This window comes from Nematostella vectensis, chromosome 3 (assembly GCF_932526225.1).
Source record: "Nematostella vectensis chromosome 3, jaNemVect1.1, whole genome shotgun sequence".
In the NCBI taxonomy this organism is placed as follows: domain Eukaryota; kingdom Metazoa; phylum Cnidaria; class Anthozoa; order Actiniaria; family Edwardsiidae; genus Nematostella; species Nematostella vectensis.
In genome coordinates, this window is record NC_064036.1 from 4,177,106 (window position 1) to 4,196,186 (window position 19,081).

A 19,081-nucleotide genomic window follows, 5' to 3' on the forward strand; every position below is an offset into this window, starting at 1 on the left:
GGGTACGAGTGGCGACCGAAGAAGTCGGGGAGCTTGGCCAAAGAGCCAAGCACTGCGCCGAGTCTGCCGTGCGATCTAGTGGCCGCAACCTCTGCAAAGATGTATCTAACCGGCCAAGGAGGATCGGGGAAGACCGAGTGGGCGGTGAGCATGTTCCGCGGCCACAACGTTGTGGTGCTCACTCCCGAGAACGACCTCGTCCACGACCATCGCAATAACCCGCGCCTCGCGGTGAAGGCTCAAACCTACCACCACTACCTCTGCATACCAGCGTAGAAGCCGATAGAGGAGTGGAGACCTTCCGAGCTGGGGCACAAACTCTACCGTCTCGCAGAAGTAATCATCGAGTGCTGTAAGGTACAGACTAAAGTGCTACGCGCCATCCTAGAGTATCTCGCTACGCGGCCGTGTCAGGTAGTGTGTTGTGGCGACTATGGGAAGGTCCCGCCCTGGGGAGATAAGAGGGGCCTCACGATATGCTCGAGGAGTGGGCACAAGGGAACATCCGCTGGTTCGAGTCCGACTACCGCTGCCTGTGTGAAGACTGCGGAAAGCCGTACAGTACATGCGACGGCCTGCCCTCCTCCAGGCTCCACGACATAAAGGACCGGATTTGGTGTCGGCCAGATTCCCAACAGCTTGAGGTGTTGTGAGAGGAGTGGGATGGGGTAGCGTTCGACGCGGCGATCGAGCAGGCCCACCCAAGCGATATGTGGGTGTGCTCGACCAACAAGATGGGGGCTCTTGTTCAGCAGCGATTGATAGAGCACCACAGGAAAAACTACCCCCGATTGCCAGCAACCATCCGCTTTGACCCCGACCCTAGCGTCGCGCATCGTTATCGCAAGCAAGGGCGGACAGTGCCCATGCCAGGCAACAGGGCTGGGAAGGTCAACGCGTACAAAGGCACGGTAGTCGAGGTTCCTCTCGACACAGTCCTTAACGGGCTTCCGCTCGAGTGGAAATACGCGGGCTGGGGAACCGTCCACCGGGTGCAGGGCAAAACCATCCAGACTCCAAGACGTCTGTTTATGATAGACCACAGCTTAGAGGGCTGGATCACGAATGCTGTATACACCGGCATCTCCCGCGTGCGGCACCCCGACCAGATAGTCCGCGTGATCCCCCCCGATAACGCCCCCGGTACCTTGGCTCCCACAGAACTGCAGGCTACGCCCAGTGAAGAGTTCATTACAGCGCGAATCAAGCGATACGCTGTAGACGACAGGGAAAAGGGTCGCACAAAGTACACGGGATCGCACCACGTTCTAACGGTAGACCACGTACTCGGCATGATTGCTGACGCAGATGTCAGACTCACGTGCCTTAGCTGTAATACAAGGCACAAGCGCTGATCACGCAACACGCAACTGCGAACGTGTGAAGCCGTGCTTAGAGTACGCCGTGTGATACAACACTGGCTGTCCGGGCTCCATAACCCTCTTTAGTATTGGGTATGCCTTGCTTGTCCACCACGGTTTCGTCGCTCGCCGTCCGCCCTTGTCCTGGAGGTCTTCCTCGTTTACGGCGATGTACACCTCCATTCCTACCTCTAAGGGGACCTCTAAGGGGGGCTTCTCGGCTTTGAGAGGCACGCGCCTCAGCTTTATGGCGTCTTTAGGCGCAAAGCCAGTCATGCAAGTCTTCGTTGCGTTTATGTCCGAGATGACGATTGGCAAAGCAGTAACCCACTCGCGGTTTGTTTCGCCGGATGCTAGCTCCTTCGAGTACTGCGCACGAAATAGGCGCTTTGCCAGCCAGCGATGGAAAGACACGGCGAAAGCTTGGCTCCTGTGGTGCCCTGGCTCAGCCCGTCGGACCTCCAACCCGTGGTCTGTTAGGAGCTTTGTGGTAGCACCCTTGAACTCCGTGCCGTCATCAACCGAGAGGACTTTAGGCCATGTGAGAGGTCCCTCTGCATAGATGTCAGCGAGTTCGCGGGAGACGACGGCCGCGCTCTTAGTCCTCAGTGGGCGGGCGGCATTATATCGTGAAGCAACGTCAACGACAGTCAGGGCACTCGATCTATGGAGGCTGAGCCCTTGAGAAGTTTGGCATGCAGAGCGGTCACTTCCTGGAAGCCACCTCGTAGTATATAGTACATAAGCGTAGTATATAGGACGAAGGAACGCACCGTGTTTTTCGTCGGACATGCGCTTCGCCGCCATTATGTGTCGGCAATGTACTGCGATACATCGCAACAGGTGTGTCAGTCTCCAACAGTCGGTTGCCGTCTGCTCCGGTAGTGCCACGCGAAGCGCTCGGTCTTTCTGAGGTCGGTAGGCCCCCGGAGAACGGCATTGGCGAATCTCTTAACGCACTCGCATGTCTGCGCGCCACAACTCGATGCTTCGGTTAGCAATGTCACCAAAGCTACGACACCTTCGGTGTCATCGACTTGTCTCGCTTAGCAGCAGCTGCTACCTCGTGCATAGCACTCCACAACCGGTCTGCAATCATCTTATACGTATACGTATGGAAAAGGGCCGCCTAGATGCAGCAAAGCTGCATCACAGCAAGCGGCTACCTGTGTAGCCGATGGCGAGAGCAACGGCGCCGATGTACGCCAACTCGGCGTTTTTCTGTGTTCTGCTGTGGACGTAGTAGTCGGACAGCTCAGGGGCCCGCATTGACCAGGGATTGGGATATAGGGATCCTTTTGAATGAACAGACATATAGGTAGTGCCAGGCTATGAATAGGAGCTTTCAAATTCTAATGAAGTTGTTCCATGTAGGCAGTGTAATTTTTTACTACTTTTAGATAAAATTTTGCATGACAATTGTAATGGCATTATTATGTGGCATTATTATGATATAATGAAAACGTTTCAAATCTCAGATTCTGCATTTATTTGATTGAATAACAGTGCCAGACAGAAGTATAACTGCTCAAATACCACTAAGCCAAAAAATTAGGCAGAATAATTATAGGAAAGCAATTGAATAAAATGAACCAAAGTAGTCCAAGGCAAAAGATTGTTCCACACAATCCCAGAAAATGCAATAATATTGTCTGTTCTCTGTAAATTTCAGCAGAGCAAGCATGCCTGTTAGTTAGTGACTAGTAATTGTATTACAGCCCTAAGATGATGTCTGTTTACAACTATTATGCGAGAACCAACTAATGTAAAGGATCCAAAATGCTGTTGCAATGGAAAGAGTAGTAACATGATAAGTAAAATAACTCACTGTCAAAGTTGGGCGGGAGCTTGATGTGCTTGACCTTAAGCCCCTCTTAAAAAAGGCCAAACGAAAATGTAACAATTGACCAAAGCCACATTTCTTTAAATCCCTGTGAACACAAACAAACAACTTTATTAGAGCGTTTTTTAAGATGTCTATAATGCAGACATTACGTTGCCAAATGGTCAAGATGAACATATATTTCCAATGAAAGGAAACATTTCAAAGATATATGGTAGATCCTCTTTTAGAAAGTCCTGAGTATAATAAAAATAGCAAAATATTTTCCAGATTTTCTTGTCTATCTCTGAAAATAGCTTCACAGACAAACTTCTCTGTGAAGAATAAGGTAATGCATTTATAATTGACACCACTTATAAAAATACATATAAAATGTATAATGCATGTAAAATGTATAAAACAAAAGGTAAATACGAGATGCATCCTAAAACAAAAGTCATAGAAAGGCTTTGATGTCCTTATGGTGTACATGTAATAACTACAGTACAGGCATCTTTAGTTGATGCTTTAATGAACAGCATTTGCATTTTTTTGCATCTGTAACCATCAGAAAATGACATTAAGAACCATTAAGAAAAATACAAGAACAACCCTAACACTGGAATAAAAACTATCAGGTCTTGACACAAGCCAAAAAGTATGCAAAAGAACAGTAAATGAAGGAATCAAAATGAAACGATTGATCGAAGGCAACAAGAAAACAAATTCATGGTGCAAGGAATGGAATTATAAGGGTTTATTAAGAAATTAAGAAATAACAAGTTTTTAAGTGATAATGAACATTATAAAAACATAAGAAGAGGTAACTTAAATCAAAAGCTAGTGTTGCAAACAAAATACTTATAACTGATATTAATCATCAGAGATAGGCGCGATTTTGAACTTTAATATTGAATACGGTCGAAGCTCTCTGAGTGACCGCTCTTGTAGGCGACCAGCTCCGATAACGACCGCGATCATGAATCAACGATTGAATTGTCATAAAAACTCTGTAATTTTAAGCTCTCGTAAGCGACCAACTTATCGGTGCGACCAGCTCCGTTAACGACCACAATTTCAAACCACCAACTGAAATTTTATTTTATTTTTAAGCTCTCGTAAGCGACCACAATGATTTTTGGCTTTACAACATCAGTCAACACCTGATAAACATCATATCCAATGCTGTTGAAATCACATATAAAGAAATGTTGTGATGTTTCACAAAAGCTGCCTTTCCAGTAGACAACAATTAAAGAATTTCATAATTACAATTTTCTAACTTCAATTTCAACCATGGGATTGACGTTTCTTTGTCTCCAGAAAATGTATAAATGCAAGGAATCTCTAGTCCATTGCCAGCTCCACGATTTATCCTTTATCCAGTTACAATAGCCATTCACTTGTTTGTTGCATGCTTTAGAAATCGGCTAACAAAAGACCCATGCGATATTCTCATGACGAAAAGCTTAAGTCGTCGTTATAAACGAGCATAATGAGCAACTTTGCGTAGAATTAATTGCTATTAAGTAAAACAACTCACTCTCATGATAAGTAAAATACCTAGTTTGAAAATCAAGCAATAAACCAAAATATTACAGCGTTGTTATCACGATAACTTTTAGATTCCATTTTAATTAAGCTCCCGTAAGAGACCAACACCTATTGCTCAAGTTTTTGGCGCCCAGTGGTTGCTTATGAGAGCAATCTCTCGTAAGAGACCAGCTCTGTTAACGACTACAATTATCAGTTCCCAAGGTGGTCGCTTACGAGAGCTTCAACTGTTTATTGAGATTAGGATATTATCATTGTTTTCCTCTAATATGCTATTAGACAGATGTCTATTTAGATCATGCTCCTAGCTTCCATCTGCTGTACCCCTCGATATTGTGATAATATATGAGATTATCTTAGAATCTACTAGATGTCTATGTAGATCCTGCTCCTTCAATCTGCTGGACCCCTTGATATTATTGGAGATTATCTTAGAATCTACTACTGTAGTCTATTTTATCGGGAATTATCTTAGAATCTACTAGATGTCTATTTAGATCCTGCTTATCTGCTGGACCCTTGATTTTGTGATAGTATCGGAGATTATCCTAGAATCTACTAGATGCCTTCGTCCTCTCTGATGGACCCCTAGAATTTTATGGAATATTCGACTACAGAATCTATTGTGTCTGTCATGTTTGTAGAATGGATCTATATGTGATATTATCTTGATAATATCTAGTCAGGAGATGCAAGGTTCAACACAGCAGCATAATTATTATAATTATAATCCAAAACTTACTTATTAAAAATCTTTGCAAAATCTAAAATACCACCCGGTCACATAATTTACAATGTTGTTAATTTGTAAGCAGGGAATTTTCTGTAATGCTACAATAAGTATAAATTATGAATTGCATTTTTAAAATTATAGTATTATCATTCCATGCCAAAACAATTGTAATAGCCCCCCCCCCCCCCAGTTTAAAAGATATTGAAATGGTAATGTAAGTGGTCTCTGATTGTAACAAAGACATGTCTTATTAAAAGATGGATTTAATTTCTCCTCAATTCAAGCAGATTTGATTATGCAGGGTTTCATAGCCTACAAAATTACGCATCCTGCATGCAAATAAGCTGGATCAATGGGGCTTTAACAATGATTTATTAGGCTACCTGTTTATTTCTAATGAACTTTTTTGTGATGGTAATTAAATTATTTACCTCAACTGTCTTCAAACAGTATTCTCTCATCTTGAGCATATCCTCAAGAGAGAATGGTGGCGCCTTCTTTGCCTCATAGGGCTTCATGCCGGCCCTCATGTCTCTTCTAGAAGGTTGGCGCTTCCTTTTATTTAGGGAACGTATCAATGTCTTGACACCTTTTAAGAAAATGATAGAAATAAATCTTGAGACCTTTGAAAAATTGATAGAAACGGAGGGTACAAAATGCAGGTTGAGTACAAAATGCAGGTCGGGTGATTTTACTGTTTTTTTTTTTTTTGCTTCCTCTATTTTATTCAATTTCTACGGCTCACGTGAAGCTCAGATTCTCTTTTATAACTAAGCATAAGCAATCCCGTGACTTTGCTGCACATCAACCAAACTTGGGTCAATTAATGTATAATGTCAGATGGACATTAAGTGAAAAAAATATGTATAGGTGGTTACGTCACAGATCACGTGACCGTGGGAAAACTACGAATATCTCGCCAGTCATTTGCTGCTCATCAACCAAAAATAAATCAAATAAACTCCAAAATGTGGTGACTATATCTGTTAGATAAATGGTTCACTTTCTAGTATATAGCTTTTTTTAATAATTCCAATGGACAGCAAGGGTGGATCTAGACATTTTCGAAGGGGAGGAACGGGGGTGGGTGGTGCACCGGTATGTTTAACATAAAGCGGAGGAAAATTCGTGGGTTTACGTTCTTATACAATTTTTACTGAGATATTCATACTGTTAACATTACTTGATCCAAGTTTGCTTGATGTGCAGCAAATCACTGGCAAGATATTCTTTATTCCCAAGGTCACGTAATTGCTAAGCATTAAACGAGAATCTAAGTATTTAATATTTTAACGCGTCACGTGAGCCGTAGTTTGTATGAAATAGAGAAAGCAAAAAAAACCTGTAATCACGTGACCTGCATTTTGTACTCAACCTGCAGCCGACCTGCAACCTGCATCTTGTACCCTCCGTGATAGAAATAAATCTTGAGACTCCCGCCTAATTAGGCGGGAGTCTCAAGCCAGTCCAAAAATCTGTTTCTTGTACTGATATAATGATAAGGCTGACAGGAATACTGTCATAATCATCATACCAGACACTTACCAGCATCCTCCATAGGGTTCCCTTTTGGGATGATGTCTACGATTTTCCCATCATGATCCCTTTTCACTTGCTCACTGTATGGGCCAACATGCCCAAACTTCGGCATCCAGAATCTGTATGACAGAGTCATTAACCAATTATATTATTGCAAAGTGTCTTAATCCGGTCTTGAGACTTTACGTACGTAAGTTATTAGACAGTTCTTTTTTAGTCTCATTTACAGTATTTCGATAGAGCATCATACTTCACCCTTACCGAGAAAGGTCTTGATAGTAGCCGCCCTAAATGGACGGCTATTTTCACCAAAAAGAATAGCCGTGTCCTTCTCTTGTACGGCGAATTTTTCCATCTGAATGAGACGGAGTTCATATAGACGAGCTGTGCTCTCTACATGAACTGCCGTCTCATTCTTGGTGGCCAAGCGAGACCCTGCCGATATGTTCTCACTCTCAAACTGGCTGAGATCCTCAGAGAGTCCAGCACTCTCAATATAACGCAGAACATTACTGCTCCTCATTTTGGGAGCCATGTTAAAGCTTAGATAAGCGCAGGGAAGTGGTTAGAGAATGAATGAGGAATTTTCAACGGCGTGATGTAATGACGTAATGCGAGCTCTCCTATTAGCTGAAAATGGTATGAATTCCGTATGAATCGTACGAACCAGAAACATTAAAATAATCGTTCATTACACGTATAATAACTGTAATAAAGGAGAAATCATCAGCTTGAGAGAACAGAAATTGCATCTTTTTTGCCTGGCGAGAATAAAAAAATACGTGTGCCTTGGATATCTTGAATCTCCCAAGGGGGTAATGCCTATTTTTAACCTATAGACTCAAGAAAACCAACACACGGTAGGGCGGCGGAAGGGGAAGGGCGGGTAGCCCCCCCCCCCCCCCCCCCCCCCCCCCCCCCCCCCCCCCCACTCACACACACTTTTGGAAGTACATAAGCAGCCGACAAAAAATTTGTTGAACAGTTTAAAATCCCGTGCATAAAAACCTAGGTTATTCACCGCGTTGCATAGCGCTTAAAGAAATAGAAACCACCCCCTACCCCTACCCCTGAAACCATCAACCATCCCTCCTCCCTGAAACTACTACCCACCCCTACCCCCCAACTTCCTCACACCTGATTACTCATCGTATTTGTATCGGCGGAATGTCGGGGTTACTCGGGAGCTTTCGACGATGATGCAATCGAGCGGTTTTCGGCCAATCACAGCTCAGCACGTCAAAACAAAATCATAAACATTCAGAATCAAAATGGCCGCCGATGTGACACAATTTTGGTGTAGTCTCAGTAATCGGCTGAAACTCATGGATTCCACTCAAATCAAACAGGGAAATCTAAGATATTTAATACACTTGTTACTTGCTTCATTAGCTGGATTATCAATAGCGATAATTGTCACACATGCACCGGTATTTTGGCGACTTCGATCGAGTAAGAACACTCTTGATCCACCAGGATTCCGCGAAGGACTGAATATGTTGATTCCAGAAATACATTTTGACGCTGAAGGTGAATATTTTACTGATAATTTCCCTAATATCATACTTTAGAGGATGACATAAAGACTAAATAGAAAGCTATAAACTAAACAGAAAGCTTAAACACAGTATGATGTAAATTTAACGACTATACCGAATACCGTACCATCTAAGGTCAACTGGTGTGTTCCTCCTTCTTGATCTTCGCTTTACTTCTTTTCTTTTTTCAACTCACTCTTTTCGATACATTCAAAATCTCTAAGTCTTTCTTCTTTTTATAGCGACGAACAGAGCTGTTATGTTTTATTAAGATTACATAACTAATTGAACCACGAACTCTTGTTAAATTGATTAACACCTCTGGCTGGATCAATTCAGTGTTTAATTTTTACAACTGCATGACAGCAGATTCGTGTGACCTTCTAACCCTTATATTTTTGTAGACTACTTAACTGTTATTGAAGAAAAATAGCACCATGCATTTTATTCTCATTTTTTTATTTTGCATTTAGTTCAAGACCCCCTGTATGGCGAAGCACTAGCAGCATTAAAAGCTGCTTCAGCAATGAAACATGGTGGAAAACATTCCAAAGCTGTCAAGCTCTTCCAACAAGCTGTTTCCTTAGCACCGCATCATCCAGAAATACTACTACAGTACGGGGAGTTCCTAGAACAACATGACGTGGTCCAGGCAGAGCATCTATATAACCGCGCCCTCACTGCAAACCCTTTGGACTCACGGGCTTTAGCAAACAGGCAGAGAGCACTCCCAAAAGTCAAACAACTTGACCAAGAAATGCTGGACAAAATAGATGAAAAGCGTGATAAGCTGTTCAGTATACCGGCTGGAAGTCTTCCTATGAAAAGAGCCATTAAAGAGGCATACTTTCAACATATTTATCACTCAAACGCTATTGAGGGTAATACCATGACACTTTCTATGACGAGAGCTATTGTGGAAACTAAAATGGCAGTACCTGGAAAAAGTATCTTGGAGCATAACGAGGTTTTAGGACTTGATGAGGCCTTGAAGTACGTCAACAGTACTCTGATCCAGAAATCAGAGAGCATTACAATAGATGACATCATTGAAATTCATAGGCGTGTTCTTGGGCATGCCCACCCATTAGAAGCTGGGAGGTACAGAAGCACCCAGGTGTTTGTGAGCGACCACGTGCCCCCAGCTCCTGAAGACCTAGAAAAGCAAATGAATGCTTTCAATGACTGGTTGTTATCAAGGGACCCTGAAATCTTACATCCTATTGAGTTTGCTGCTCTTTCTCACTACAAACTCGTCTACATCCATCCATTTACAGATGGAAATGGAAGAACTGCTAGGCTTCTTATGAATGCCATCCTGATGCGTGCTGGATTCCCACCAGTTATTATCAGATTCCAAGACAGGCATGATTATTATGAGTATCTTAATCAGGCTAATCACGGCGATATACGACCCTTTATTAGATTTGTGGCGAGGTGTACAGAGAGGACTATTGATGCATATTTAGCATCCACAACTATTTACCCATTAGGTCATGAACGCACCAGAGAACTAACAGATGCACATGACGAGAAAGATCCAAATCGTTGATCAAAAGAATTGTATTTAATATCAAAATATTTATACCCTTAGAGAACAAAAATAAAGAGCTATTTTTACTATATACCCATTAACAAGTCTGTTAGATGTGATAACAAGGGGACTGTTTCATTACTGTTGATTGTCCGGAAGTGGTCTCCCATTAAATTAATAGAAGGTTCTTAAAAATGGGAGTGGAATATTTTTCTCTTTTTTACTGGGAATATACAGAAAAAGTATTTATTATTGAAAATATTTAAATAAAATGACCTGTCTTTTGATAGTGTCTTTTCATTTTTCCTTCATTAAGATTTTTCATATCTTAGATATTTGCAGGGAATGCATGCACAATATGCGTACATCAGGCAAATGTTATTGAAAGTGCATGCAGGTTTATTAAAATTTTGCCTTCCAATTAGAATCAGTTTTCACAATTATAACATGCTAAAACCTGTCTTTAGCCTAAAGATCTTTTTTTCATTATTTTGTCCCTCTGGGAAGATTTAATGCGAAAATAAGATCTTAGAAATCTGCAGAGAAAGACACAACGAAATGTGTGCTTTAGCAATTTTAATTTAAATGTTACACAAAAGTTTGCACCAGACATAATTTTTGTTAATCAATTTTAATTTTTAAGCTGCTTTTTATCCTACAGTCTTATTTTTGTTCTGTTTTGGCTTCACTTAAGGTTTTGAAGAAATAACAGGTTATCTGTGTATTTGCAGAGAAACGCATATATCTGAATGTATGCATTAGCCTAAAAGTGTATTTTGCTATTTTAATAAATTTGCATGCGCATGTACATTAATTTTGGTAACCATTTGAAAATGTTACTAGAAAACCTCCTTCCTCTATCCAAGAGATCTAATTTCGTACTACGTTTCCTTCTTGAGAAATTTTTTTTTTTTTGCGAAAATAACGCTTGGATAATTCAAGAAAAGCTGCTTCCCCCTATCCATTACTTTTATCTGCCTCTCGGTGAAGTTTCTATAGAGAATAGAGAATTAGATTTTTAAAGGGTAAATCTTGTACGAAATGTGTGCGTCAGTCAAAATGTATGCGCAGGGAATTAATTTTGCTTACTAATTTAAATGTCACCTTCTTCAGTTTGAAATGCTAAGGAAAACCGTCTTCTTTTATCTAACAGCTTTAGTTTTGTTCTTTTTTGGACCTATGTGAAGTTTTTATATAAAAAAAGGCATTGCATTTTAGATTATTGCAGGAAAACATGCACAAAATGTGTGCGTTTGTCCACAAGCATGCGCAGGTACATTAATTGTGAAAACCGATTTGAAAATGTTACTTGCATAAGCTAACAGGATAGAAATGTTGAGCTCTATGTGGAGTTTTGATAAGAAAATAGCATCAAGATACTAGCAGGAAAACACGTGCATGGAATGTGTGCACTAGTAACAAACGTATGTGCAGGTGTACATTTTGCTTTTCAATTGGATAACCAGATTACACTGAAAAGGGGCTAGTTCCTGGAGTCAAAGTCACTCAGAATTAATAGAATTCAACGCTTTTCAACACTACAAAGTGTGTTAGTTGGATCCAATGCACACGCATACCAACTTGAGTTTCCACCCACCACAAACCCCTGCCCTAGATACAGAATTACACAGGTTGTCAAAATTTTTATGCTTCTTTGTTTGGGCATCTACCTGAATGGTACTGCACTATTACTGTGGGAAATTTGTCATTCTATGGAACAATGGCTTCTATTGTCCATAGGGTAAAGAAAAAAAGGAATTAACTTAAGCTTTCTTTTGTTCACTGCTATATACAGTAGAAACATCCTAATAGTACGATAGAAGTGTAAAATTTATTCAATTTAATAATAAATATTTAATTTAATTTGTGCAATAATGTACTTTAGCAAAACACTCAGAAAAACAACCTACCCAACAAAACGTAGGCATACTAGGCATATTGTCTAACCCATTTATATGGGCTTTACCATTCAAGCAGTGATTACTCCAATCTTTTAAGATTAAAAACTCTTAGATCGGCAGGTTAATCACTAATCACTAATTACCTAGCAAGAAAGGGTGTTCAGTCATTATCTACTTTGATTAATGCTTGCATTCGGGTCACCACTGTCTGTGGCACCTAGTGATTAATGTTGTCCATGTTTATTTCATTTTGCACAGTATTTTCTTCTTTTATACATAACTATTTTTCAACTCCTTATTTAAAGCCGCATTGTCACCAGTTTACTTCCGGAGGTCCGACAGAAACCTCAACTGTTAAAAGACAAAAGAATCTATTGAAATCCGAGATATTTAAAAGGCCTTCCGCTCTAAATTTTCAATCACATCCTCAAAGAAACTTCCAATAGACACATTGCTTTCAATATTTTGAAATATTTTTCGCGTTTTCCGTTAAAAATCATCGGATATTGTTACGTAATCGACCGGAAGTAAACTGGTGACAATGCGGCTTTAATTTCTTCTTGTTTCATAATATTATATCAATCTCCATTAGTAATTTCCTAATGAAAAATCTTTGAAGACTGGTGCTTGAAGTGAATCCATCCATGTTCATAAGTCATTCCCTAATGATAAGCCATTGAAGAATAATGCTTGAAGCTAAACGGCCTTGTTCATATGCCATTCCCTAATGATAATGCATTGAAGTCTGGTGCTGATGACGTCATGTGTCGAGAAAACTTGAGTTGAGTACCATGGCCGTAAGATGGATAGCCAGGGATATGTAAATGCACATTGGAGGGTAGAGGACTGGTGCTAGGCCGATCAAGGTCAGGACCATACCCATGATGGCGCAGAGGAGAAAAATCATGACGAGAACGTCTGGAAGGTGAACCTAGTAATAGCAAGGAATAAGTTACACTTTGGGGGAAAATTATAGAGAATTCTCCCAAGAACTTGGTGTTTCTTTGATCTACCCTAACCAGCTTCAGGGTTTTGTCAAAACCTCTGGGTTAAAACTCACGAGGCCAGCAAGATGGGGTTTTTGTTTGATAAAATCTGGGATATTTTATGTAAAAACGTGTGATTTTGGGCTAGCAATCTGGAAATTATGAAAAGGAAGACAAAGCCAAAATCTGGAGAAATCCTAGAAAATTTGATAGGGTTGATGTTTCACAGTTTTGTTGATTCATGCTTTAAAGTTTTTTATATTTAATCTACTTACCTATAGTGTCTGCAGATTTTGAGATCTGCTTTGGGAAAGTCACCCTTGGAGGGTTGAGTCGATCCTTTTTAGTTGTGCTTGTCTCAGAGTCTGGTATTACTAAAAGAAAATAGTCAGAGTCGTCAGCTCATAAGGATTTGCATGAAAAAAAAAAACGTGACAGAGCCCAAAAACAATTTGAAGTAATAACTACAACATGAGTAATGATTATCTAAAAACAAACAATAGATAACAGATTTTTGGGAGAATAGAATTTGGAGGGATTTGGGCACTGGTATATAATGTGGATCAATTAGATATCACAGTTATGTCTCTTAAAGCCCATGAATAGAATCAAAAAGCCCAAACTGTCGCGATCTCGTACCAGAACAATGAATACAATACACCAAAAACTGGAAATCGACACTGCCAAATTTTCGTTTTCTCAGTCTTCAGACTGAAGATTGAGTCTGCCCTGAAGAAGTCTTATTAAAGACGAAAATTTGGCAGAGTCGATTTCCAGTTTTTGGTGTATTAAAGCCCATGAAGATATATTTAAGATGAAGGATATGGAGATTCTGTTCTTTTGCTTTGCAGATGTCCAACCAATGGAATTTTTGAACCCCTTCCAAAAAAAAAGGTATAGCACACTCTCATTTTGTGTCTAATCTTTGTCATATAAATGCAAATAACTGTAAACTTACCAATCATGGCACCTGTCAAACTGTGCGTCACTACTGCATTCACTGGAACAGGAGCTGTCAGTAGTCAAAAATGCACACGGGATAAGTGGAAAGCAACATAAACATTCTAGGTACTCAAGCAAGCAAATAACCAGAGATCATTTTGTTGCATTTTGCGCTAAAAAGAGCAAAAAGTTTACTTTTTCCTCTAGGAAGGCTTTTTCACTCTAGTGCCTGCCCTCTAGGGGAGCTTGTATTTGTTTAAGCTTATAGGGGGCAGTCTAAATTATAAAATTATGAGCATGTCTTTGTTTAAGCTTATAGGGGGCAGTATCATTATGGTAATGGACTACTGTACTCATTATCTCTCTTGATGGGGGAGGGGGATACAGTATATATAAAACACATGATTGGCCTAATACATTTTACATACAACTAAAAGAGGATACCTGCCCTTGGCCACAAACGTTATCAAATGCAGTACCTCTCTCGTTAACTCTTGATGAATTCTTGTCATTGTTCTCCTCATTCTCCATAAGCTCGTTAGGCAGGGTACTGACAATAATCACCCCTGGGGGGAGGGAGTAACTGTCCTCGCCATCATCATCATCATTATCCCCATCATCTCCATCTGACTGCCTTTCGGATGATTGCTTGTTTGTTTGCCATGATGCCAAATGCTCTCCGTCACTCTTGTCAATCACTACCGGGCCCATAGGGATAAATGACGGCGGAGGAACTGGTGGGGCATGCTGTAGAACAGAATATTCTCAGAAATGTATTTCTCCAAAGGCAATTAGCACTATAAATGACAAAATATACACTTTTAAGACAATAAAAAAAAAGAATTAATAATGTAGGCTTGACATCATATTGAAAATATGTACCTTATAAGCTAATCCAATTACATAAATCCACTGGTGTCGTTTCAGGTTTGACTGACACTGTAAACAAAACAATGCAAATTTTTGCTGAATAAGCTAATTTAAACCAAGGCAAAGTAACCAGATTCCTAACATGCTGTACCTTTACTACACTCATTATTGAAAAAAAAAATTTACAGAAAAAAAGGTTTTTTTTTTGCTGTGCTCAAATTTCTAACCTAGAGACCTAAAGAACCGTTGTTAGCCACGTCTACAAATTCGAAAATATTGCAACAGTTTCTCCAAATCAGCCAATGGAATGGAGCCTTCTCAAACTTGTTTTTTTTTTGTGTGATTTGCTTTTTGAATAGTTTTAGCTATCTCTTTTCAAAACATACCTTGAACAGATGAGACCCCTTTTTAGTAGAGATGTAGAATGGGAAACTATATGTCCTCCTTCTTGCTGGACTGCATTTTGTGTCAGGCACAAGCTCGATTGAGCCTTTAAGCTACAAGAAACATAAACATTCAGGAGAGATAACAATACTAGCATCCTTGTCAAGTTTGTGGTTCCCTAAGGCACACAATATCAGTGCCACAAAAAGCTAACAATAAACCATGCTATTTTAAGAGCTTAAAATTTGAAGAATTTGAGAACGGTGAAAAAAAGCTTTTAAGGCATTCATTCTTTAATTAATTAGGTTTCCCCTTTGTGACTATTAAAACAAAACTAGCATCAAGGGAGTTGAAAGGAGGATTTATAATAATCCCCTCTCTCAAGGAGAGATTTTTCTACATTGGTAATGATAAGGAGAGATATTGCTACATTGGTAATGATAAGGAGAGATATTGCTACATTGGTAATGATAAGAGAGATATTGCTACATTGGTAATGATAAGGAGAGATATTGCTACATTGGTAATGATAAGGAGAGATATTGCTACATTGGTAACGATAAGGAGAGATTTTACTACATCAGTAATGATAAGGAGAGATTTTGATTTGTAATGATTATTACCTTATCCCTGTCAGTGCTGCCTTTTTCTGTGTAAAACAGCATCCAGTTTCCACGGATAATCACCCAATACTCTGTCCACTGTGAATGAATGATATCAGTTGATATTTTAAAAAAAAAACCTAAATGCCTCAATCTTACCAAACACAAGTGAAATCACTTAAAACTTGAGCACAGATAACAAACCCTTTGCTTAACTGAACTGTTTTTGTTTGTTGGTTGGTTTTGAGTTAACTGTTTTCCATTGTATGCAATTTTTTGTATTTCACGAATACTTTGACCAATTTAATGAAAAGTAGAATAGGCTCGTCAATTTTCTTACATCTGGGATATTGTAAATAAAAACGTGTGATTTTTGCTAGCTAAACCAATGAAATGTAAGAAACATACTATCTGATTGACAAGAAGTTCACTTGTCAACCAGTGAAGAGAAGAAATGCTAGAGTGCAAATCAAAGCACAACAACTAAGTTATGTGTCAATTTAAAGAATGAGTCTCACATGCTAAATGGCTAACCAAAACTTTGTGCGTGTAGAGTAGGCTATGTGCACGGAGTTGGTGCCCATTTGCGTAACACTCATGTGAGCGTTGCTCTAAGGGGCTGAGGGTCACCCTAGCGTTGACCTAAGTGTTGCACTGAGCGTTGATCTGCTTGAGCGTTGACCTGAGCGTTGTCCTGAGCATTGCCCTGAGCGTTGACCTGCTGAGCGTAAACCGCAACCTTAGTCCTACACCAGCCATTTTTCTATTTTGTGTATAACAACGTGAAAAAATATCCAAAACCGGCACATTTTTCCTTATTTCGTCAATGAGCGGAACAATGTTCTACTTTTGAAACTATGATTCTTATAACAGGATGTTTCGAGGTCGCAAAACTGGAGGCAGAGAGCCAATTGTGCATTAAAATTGTGCACGGACACTGGGGAACCGCAAATTGATAGCGACTCTGCTGTGGGAGAGTAAGGCCTGACCGCACAATGAACTGAGTCTGATCGAGTCTGTTACCATTCAAGACCAAGACATCCCTTTCTGTTTTTGTCTATTAAAGATCTGCAGCAATATTTATATGACGTCATAAACCATATCCTCTCTAGACTCCAGAAGTCATTTTTTCCCAGATTTTGGCATCGCATTTATCAATCGGTAATCTTTCGAGGCAAAAAATGGTGCAACAATGAGACAACACTCAGGGCAACACTCAGCAGGTCAACGCTCAGGTTAACGCTCAAAGTAACGCTCAGAGCAATGCTCAGCAGGTCAACGCTCAGGTCAACCCTCAGGGCAATGCTCAAGTCAACACTCAGGTCAACGCTCAGGGCAACGTTAGGGTAAAAATGAGAAGAGCATGTTGACATTTCAGTCTATCGCTCAATTTTTTTAACCTAATAAAACTATGAGTCGTCTCCAAGCTTTTAGTATCAGGATTTCAAAGTACACCTCATGTGCACTCTATCTGCTAAGTATAAAGGCTTATAAGGGTTTACTTCGTTGGCTTATTTGCAATTTATTTTCAAGTACTTTTTCTTGGGTGAAAAATGGACATTTAGTCATCATCACCTAATTTCTTGTATTTTTTAAAATTGATCATTCTTGAATAAACACAAGCAACAACAAGAAACTATGATCCTTGTGCATCAAGGCAGTATGAATTTTGGTACATAATATCGCTTATTTTGGAAGTAAAAGATTTAATCGTTTACTAATTTGGAAAATGTTATGCACGAATTTTCTATTTTCTCATGTTGTATGATATTTTTAGCAACTCTAAAACAAGTATTGCAAAACTGAAGTTACACTTTTATTTCTTCGTCGAAAGGCCTGTCTACATGCCAACTTTTAGCCAAGAAGAATGTCTCGTTATTTTATAAAAGACAAAATAGTTGTTGTTTTTCGGAGCACTTAACAGGTACCAACTCCGTGCACATAGCCAGTAGAGAAATTTATATATAACCATTTGACTTCAGGTTCTGGCGAACCAAGCCTTATTTGAAGGAGCACACCAAGCGAGTCATGTGATTCAGCGACGCTATTTTTGTACACAAGCGAAGTAGTTGAACTGAATGAAAAATAAAGTGAAGAGTTTTCACAAGACCTTGTTGGATCCTTGTTGAAATTGACCAACGTAACATGTGCATTGCTCTAAAAATGCCCTTTGTATAATTGTTTGTTATGATAGGGGTATTATAATTACAGTTACAAAACATGAATTATGCACTGTAATTGCTTGTTGTATTCAAATGTAAATCCAAAGGCTATATATTATTAGTTCAAACATACCTTGCTTTTTCCCTCTTTCTTTAGAAGAAAATCTTCATAATACTTTGCCGGAGTCGCCTCTCCCATTAATAAGTTTGGGGCTATCAAAATAATACAGTAAAAGTATAGATAAGGCAACAATCAAAATACACTATTCTATCTGACCTCAAAACTAGAAAATGAACTTCAAAACGTGCAGAACACTAAATATTTGTATAACAGTTCGCAGACCCTCAATGTGAAGGTCAAATAAAAAAAGCGACACCAAATCAGTTGCTGATAATTCGAATAGGTGTGTGTGGTTTAGAATGCTAAAGTAAGTAGTACTATTCTATCTTTTGTACCATAAATTCTAAACAATCTGTAGAAATAGAAAATAAGTTCAGCTTAAAACTTATAGCTAAAGCCCTAAAATGATAAAGGGTACCGAAACGGTTTAGAGGAATGAGAAAATGGTTGACAAATGAGGGCAAAGTAAGGATGTTCTCTCTGACTCACCTTATAAACAAGCCCAAGTCATTAAGTTTCTGAATCTGTAGCGACTACCTCCGTTCTTTGCTAATAAAATGCCAGTACATAACGGGACTCATTCTGAATATTCAGATAAGAGTTGCTATGGCACGACGCGTTCAAAATAATAACAAATGAAAAAGTTTATATAAACTACGCGGCCAGGAGTCATTTTACAGCCGTATGTTATGAACTAATATATTTAAAATGACGGTTAATAGAAAAATGAACATTACTACGGTGGAATTTTGACCAGGGAGTTCACCTTACGTTCAAATCCGGCACAAATCCGACCCCCATCACTGGCACCTACTTGACCCACTGAAAGCATCGCCGTATGCAAATACCCAGCCTGCACTGCGCACTGATGAGTAGAATAATTGCGCGAAAAGGCGCAGCTGATTGGAAAAGAACAATAGCTCTTTTTTTTTGCCTTTTTTAAAGAAATATATTTATAGCAAGGCCGGAGCCATTGAATTCCTCTACTGACATTTGCAGAAGGGTTATGTAAACGGTGGCCTCCCCACCTTT

The 19,081-nt window shown here is 39.8% G+C and overlaps 3 protein-coding genes across 9 annotated transcripts; 1 reads left to right on the top strand and 2 right to left on the bottom strand.

The window, feature by feature from the left end:
- Window positions 1-2,856: 2,856 nt before the first annotated feature.
- Window positions 2,857-9,025, bottom strand: LOC116610727. Of its 2 annotated transcripts, none has more exons than XM_048725764.1 (4): window positions 8,675-9,025; window positions 7,016-7,128; window positions 5,902-6,059; window positions 2,857-3,292 (listed from the first exon to the last, which is right to left on the bottom strand). In XM_048725764.1, exons 2-4 carry the CDS (start codon window positions 7,119-7,121, stop codon window positions 3,236-3,238), a joined length of 321 nt encoding a protein of 106 aa, XP_048581721.1. In that variant the 5' UTR covers window positions 7,122-7,128; window positions 8,675-9,025; the 3' UTR covers window positions 2,857-3,235. The 2 variants fall into 2 exon arrangements, with proteins under 2 accessions (XP_048581721.1, XP_032227370.2); XM_032371479.2 differs by lacking the exon at window positions 8,675-9,025 and adding an exon at window positions 7,271-7,612.
- LOC5503191 (protein adenylyltransferase Fic) lies at window positions 8,269-10,172 on the top strand. Its single transcript, XM_001624233.3, has 2 exons — window positions 8,269-8,539; window positions 9,021-10,172. Exons 1-2 carry the CDS (start codon window positions 8,281-8,283, stop codon window positions 10,097-10,099), a joined length of 1,338 nt encoding a protein of 445 aa, XP_001624283.3. The 5' UTR covers window positions 8,269-8,280; the 3' UTR covers window positions 10,100-10,172.
- Window positions 10,173-11,716: 1,544 nt separating this feature from the next.
- LOC5503181 lies at window positions 11,717-18,910 on the bottom strand. 6 transcript variants are annotated; one of them, XM_032371480.2, is made up of 10 exons: window positions 18,821-18,910; window positions 18,539-18,631; window positions 18,062-18,141; window positions 15,788-15,865; window positions 15,167-15,277; window positions 14,793-14,849; window positions 14,390-14,657; window positions 13,927-13,980; window positions 13,244-13,342; window positions 11,717-12,913 (listed from the first exon to the last, which is right to left on the bottom strand). In XM_032371480.2, exons 3-10 carry the CDS (start codon window positions 18,125-18,127, stop codon window positions 12,693-12,695), a joined length of 954 nt encoding a protein of 317 aa, XP_032227371.1. In that variant the 5' UTR covers window positions 18,128-18,141; window positions 18,539-18,631; window positions 18,821-18,910; the 3' UTR covers window positions 11,717-12,692. The 6 variants fall into 6 exon arrangements, with proteins under 6 accessions (XP_032227371.1, XP_032227372.1, XP_032227373.1 ...); XM_032371481.2 differs by having other exon boundaries at window positions 18,816-18,906; XM_032371482.2 differs by having other exon boundaries at window positions 18,539-18,598; window positions 18,821-18,889.
- Between the last annotated feature and the right edge of the window lie 171 nt (window positions 18,911-19,081).

Excerpts from the sequence above, each read along its gene's own strand:
- LOC5503191 (XM_001624233.3), top strand. The coding sequence starts at position 8,281 with ATGGCCGCCGATGTGACACAATTTTGGTGTAGTCTCAGTAATCGGCTG. Across the intron at positions 8,540-9,020 it reads AATACATTTTGACGCTGAAG|TTCAAGACCCCCTGTATGGC; the intron begins GTGAATATTTTA and ends TTTTGCATTTAG.
- LOC116610727 (XM_048725764.1), bottom strand. The coding sequence starts at position 7,121 with ATGCCGAAGTTTGGGCATGTTGGCCCATACAGTGAGCAAGTGAAAAGG. Across the intron at positions 6,060-7,015 it reads GAACCCTATGGAGGATGCTG|GTGTCAAGACATTGATACGT; the intron begins GTAAGTGTCTGG and ends TTTTCTTAAAAG. Across the intron at positions 3,293-5,901 it reads ACTGTTTGAAGACAGTTGAG|GGATTTAAAGAAATGTGGCT; the intron begins GTAAATAATTTA and ends TTGTGTTCACAG.
- LOC5503181 (XM_032371480.2), bottom strand. The coding sequence starts at position 18,127 with ATGGGAGAGGCGACTCCGGCAAAGTATTATGAAGATTTTCTTCTAAAG. Across the intron at positions 14,658-14,792 it reads TAATTGGATTAGCTTATAAG|CATGCCCCACCAGTTCCTCC; the intron begins GTACATATTTTC and ends TCTGTTCTACAG. Across the intron at positions 13,343-13,926 it reads TTTGACAGGTGCCATGATTG|TAATACCAGACTCTGAGACA; the intron begins GTAAGTTTACAG and ends ATTTTCTTTTAG.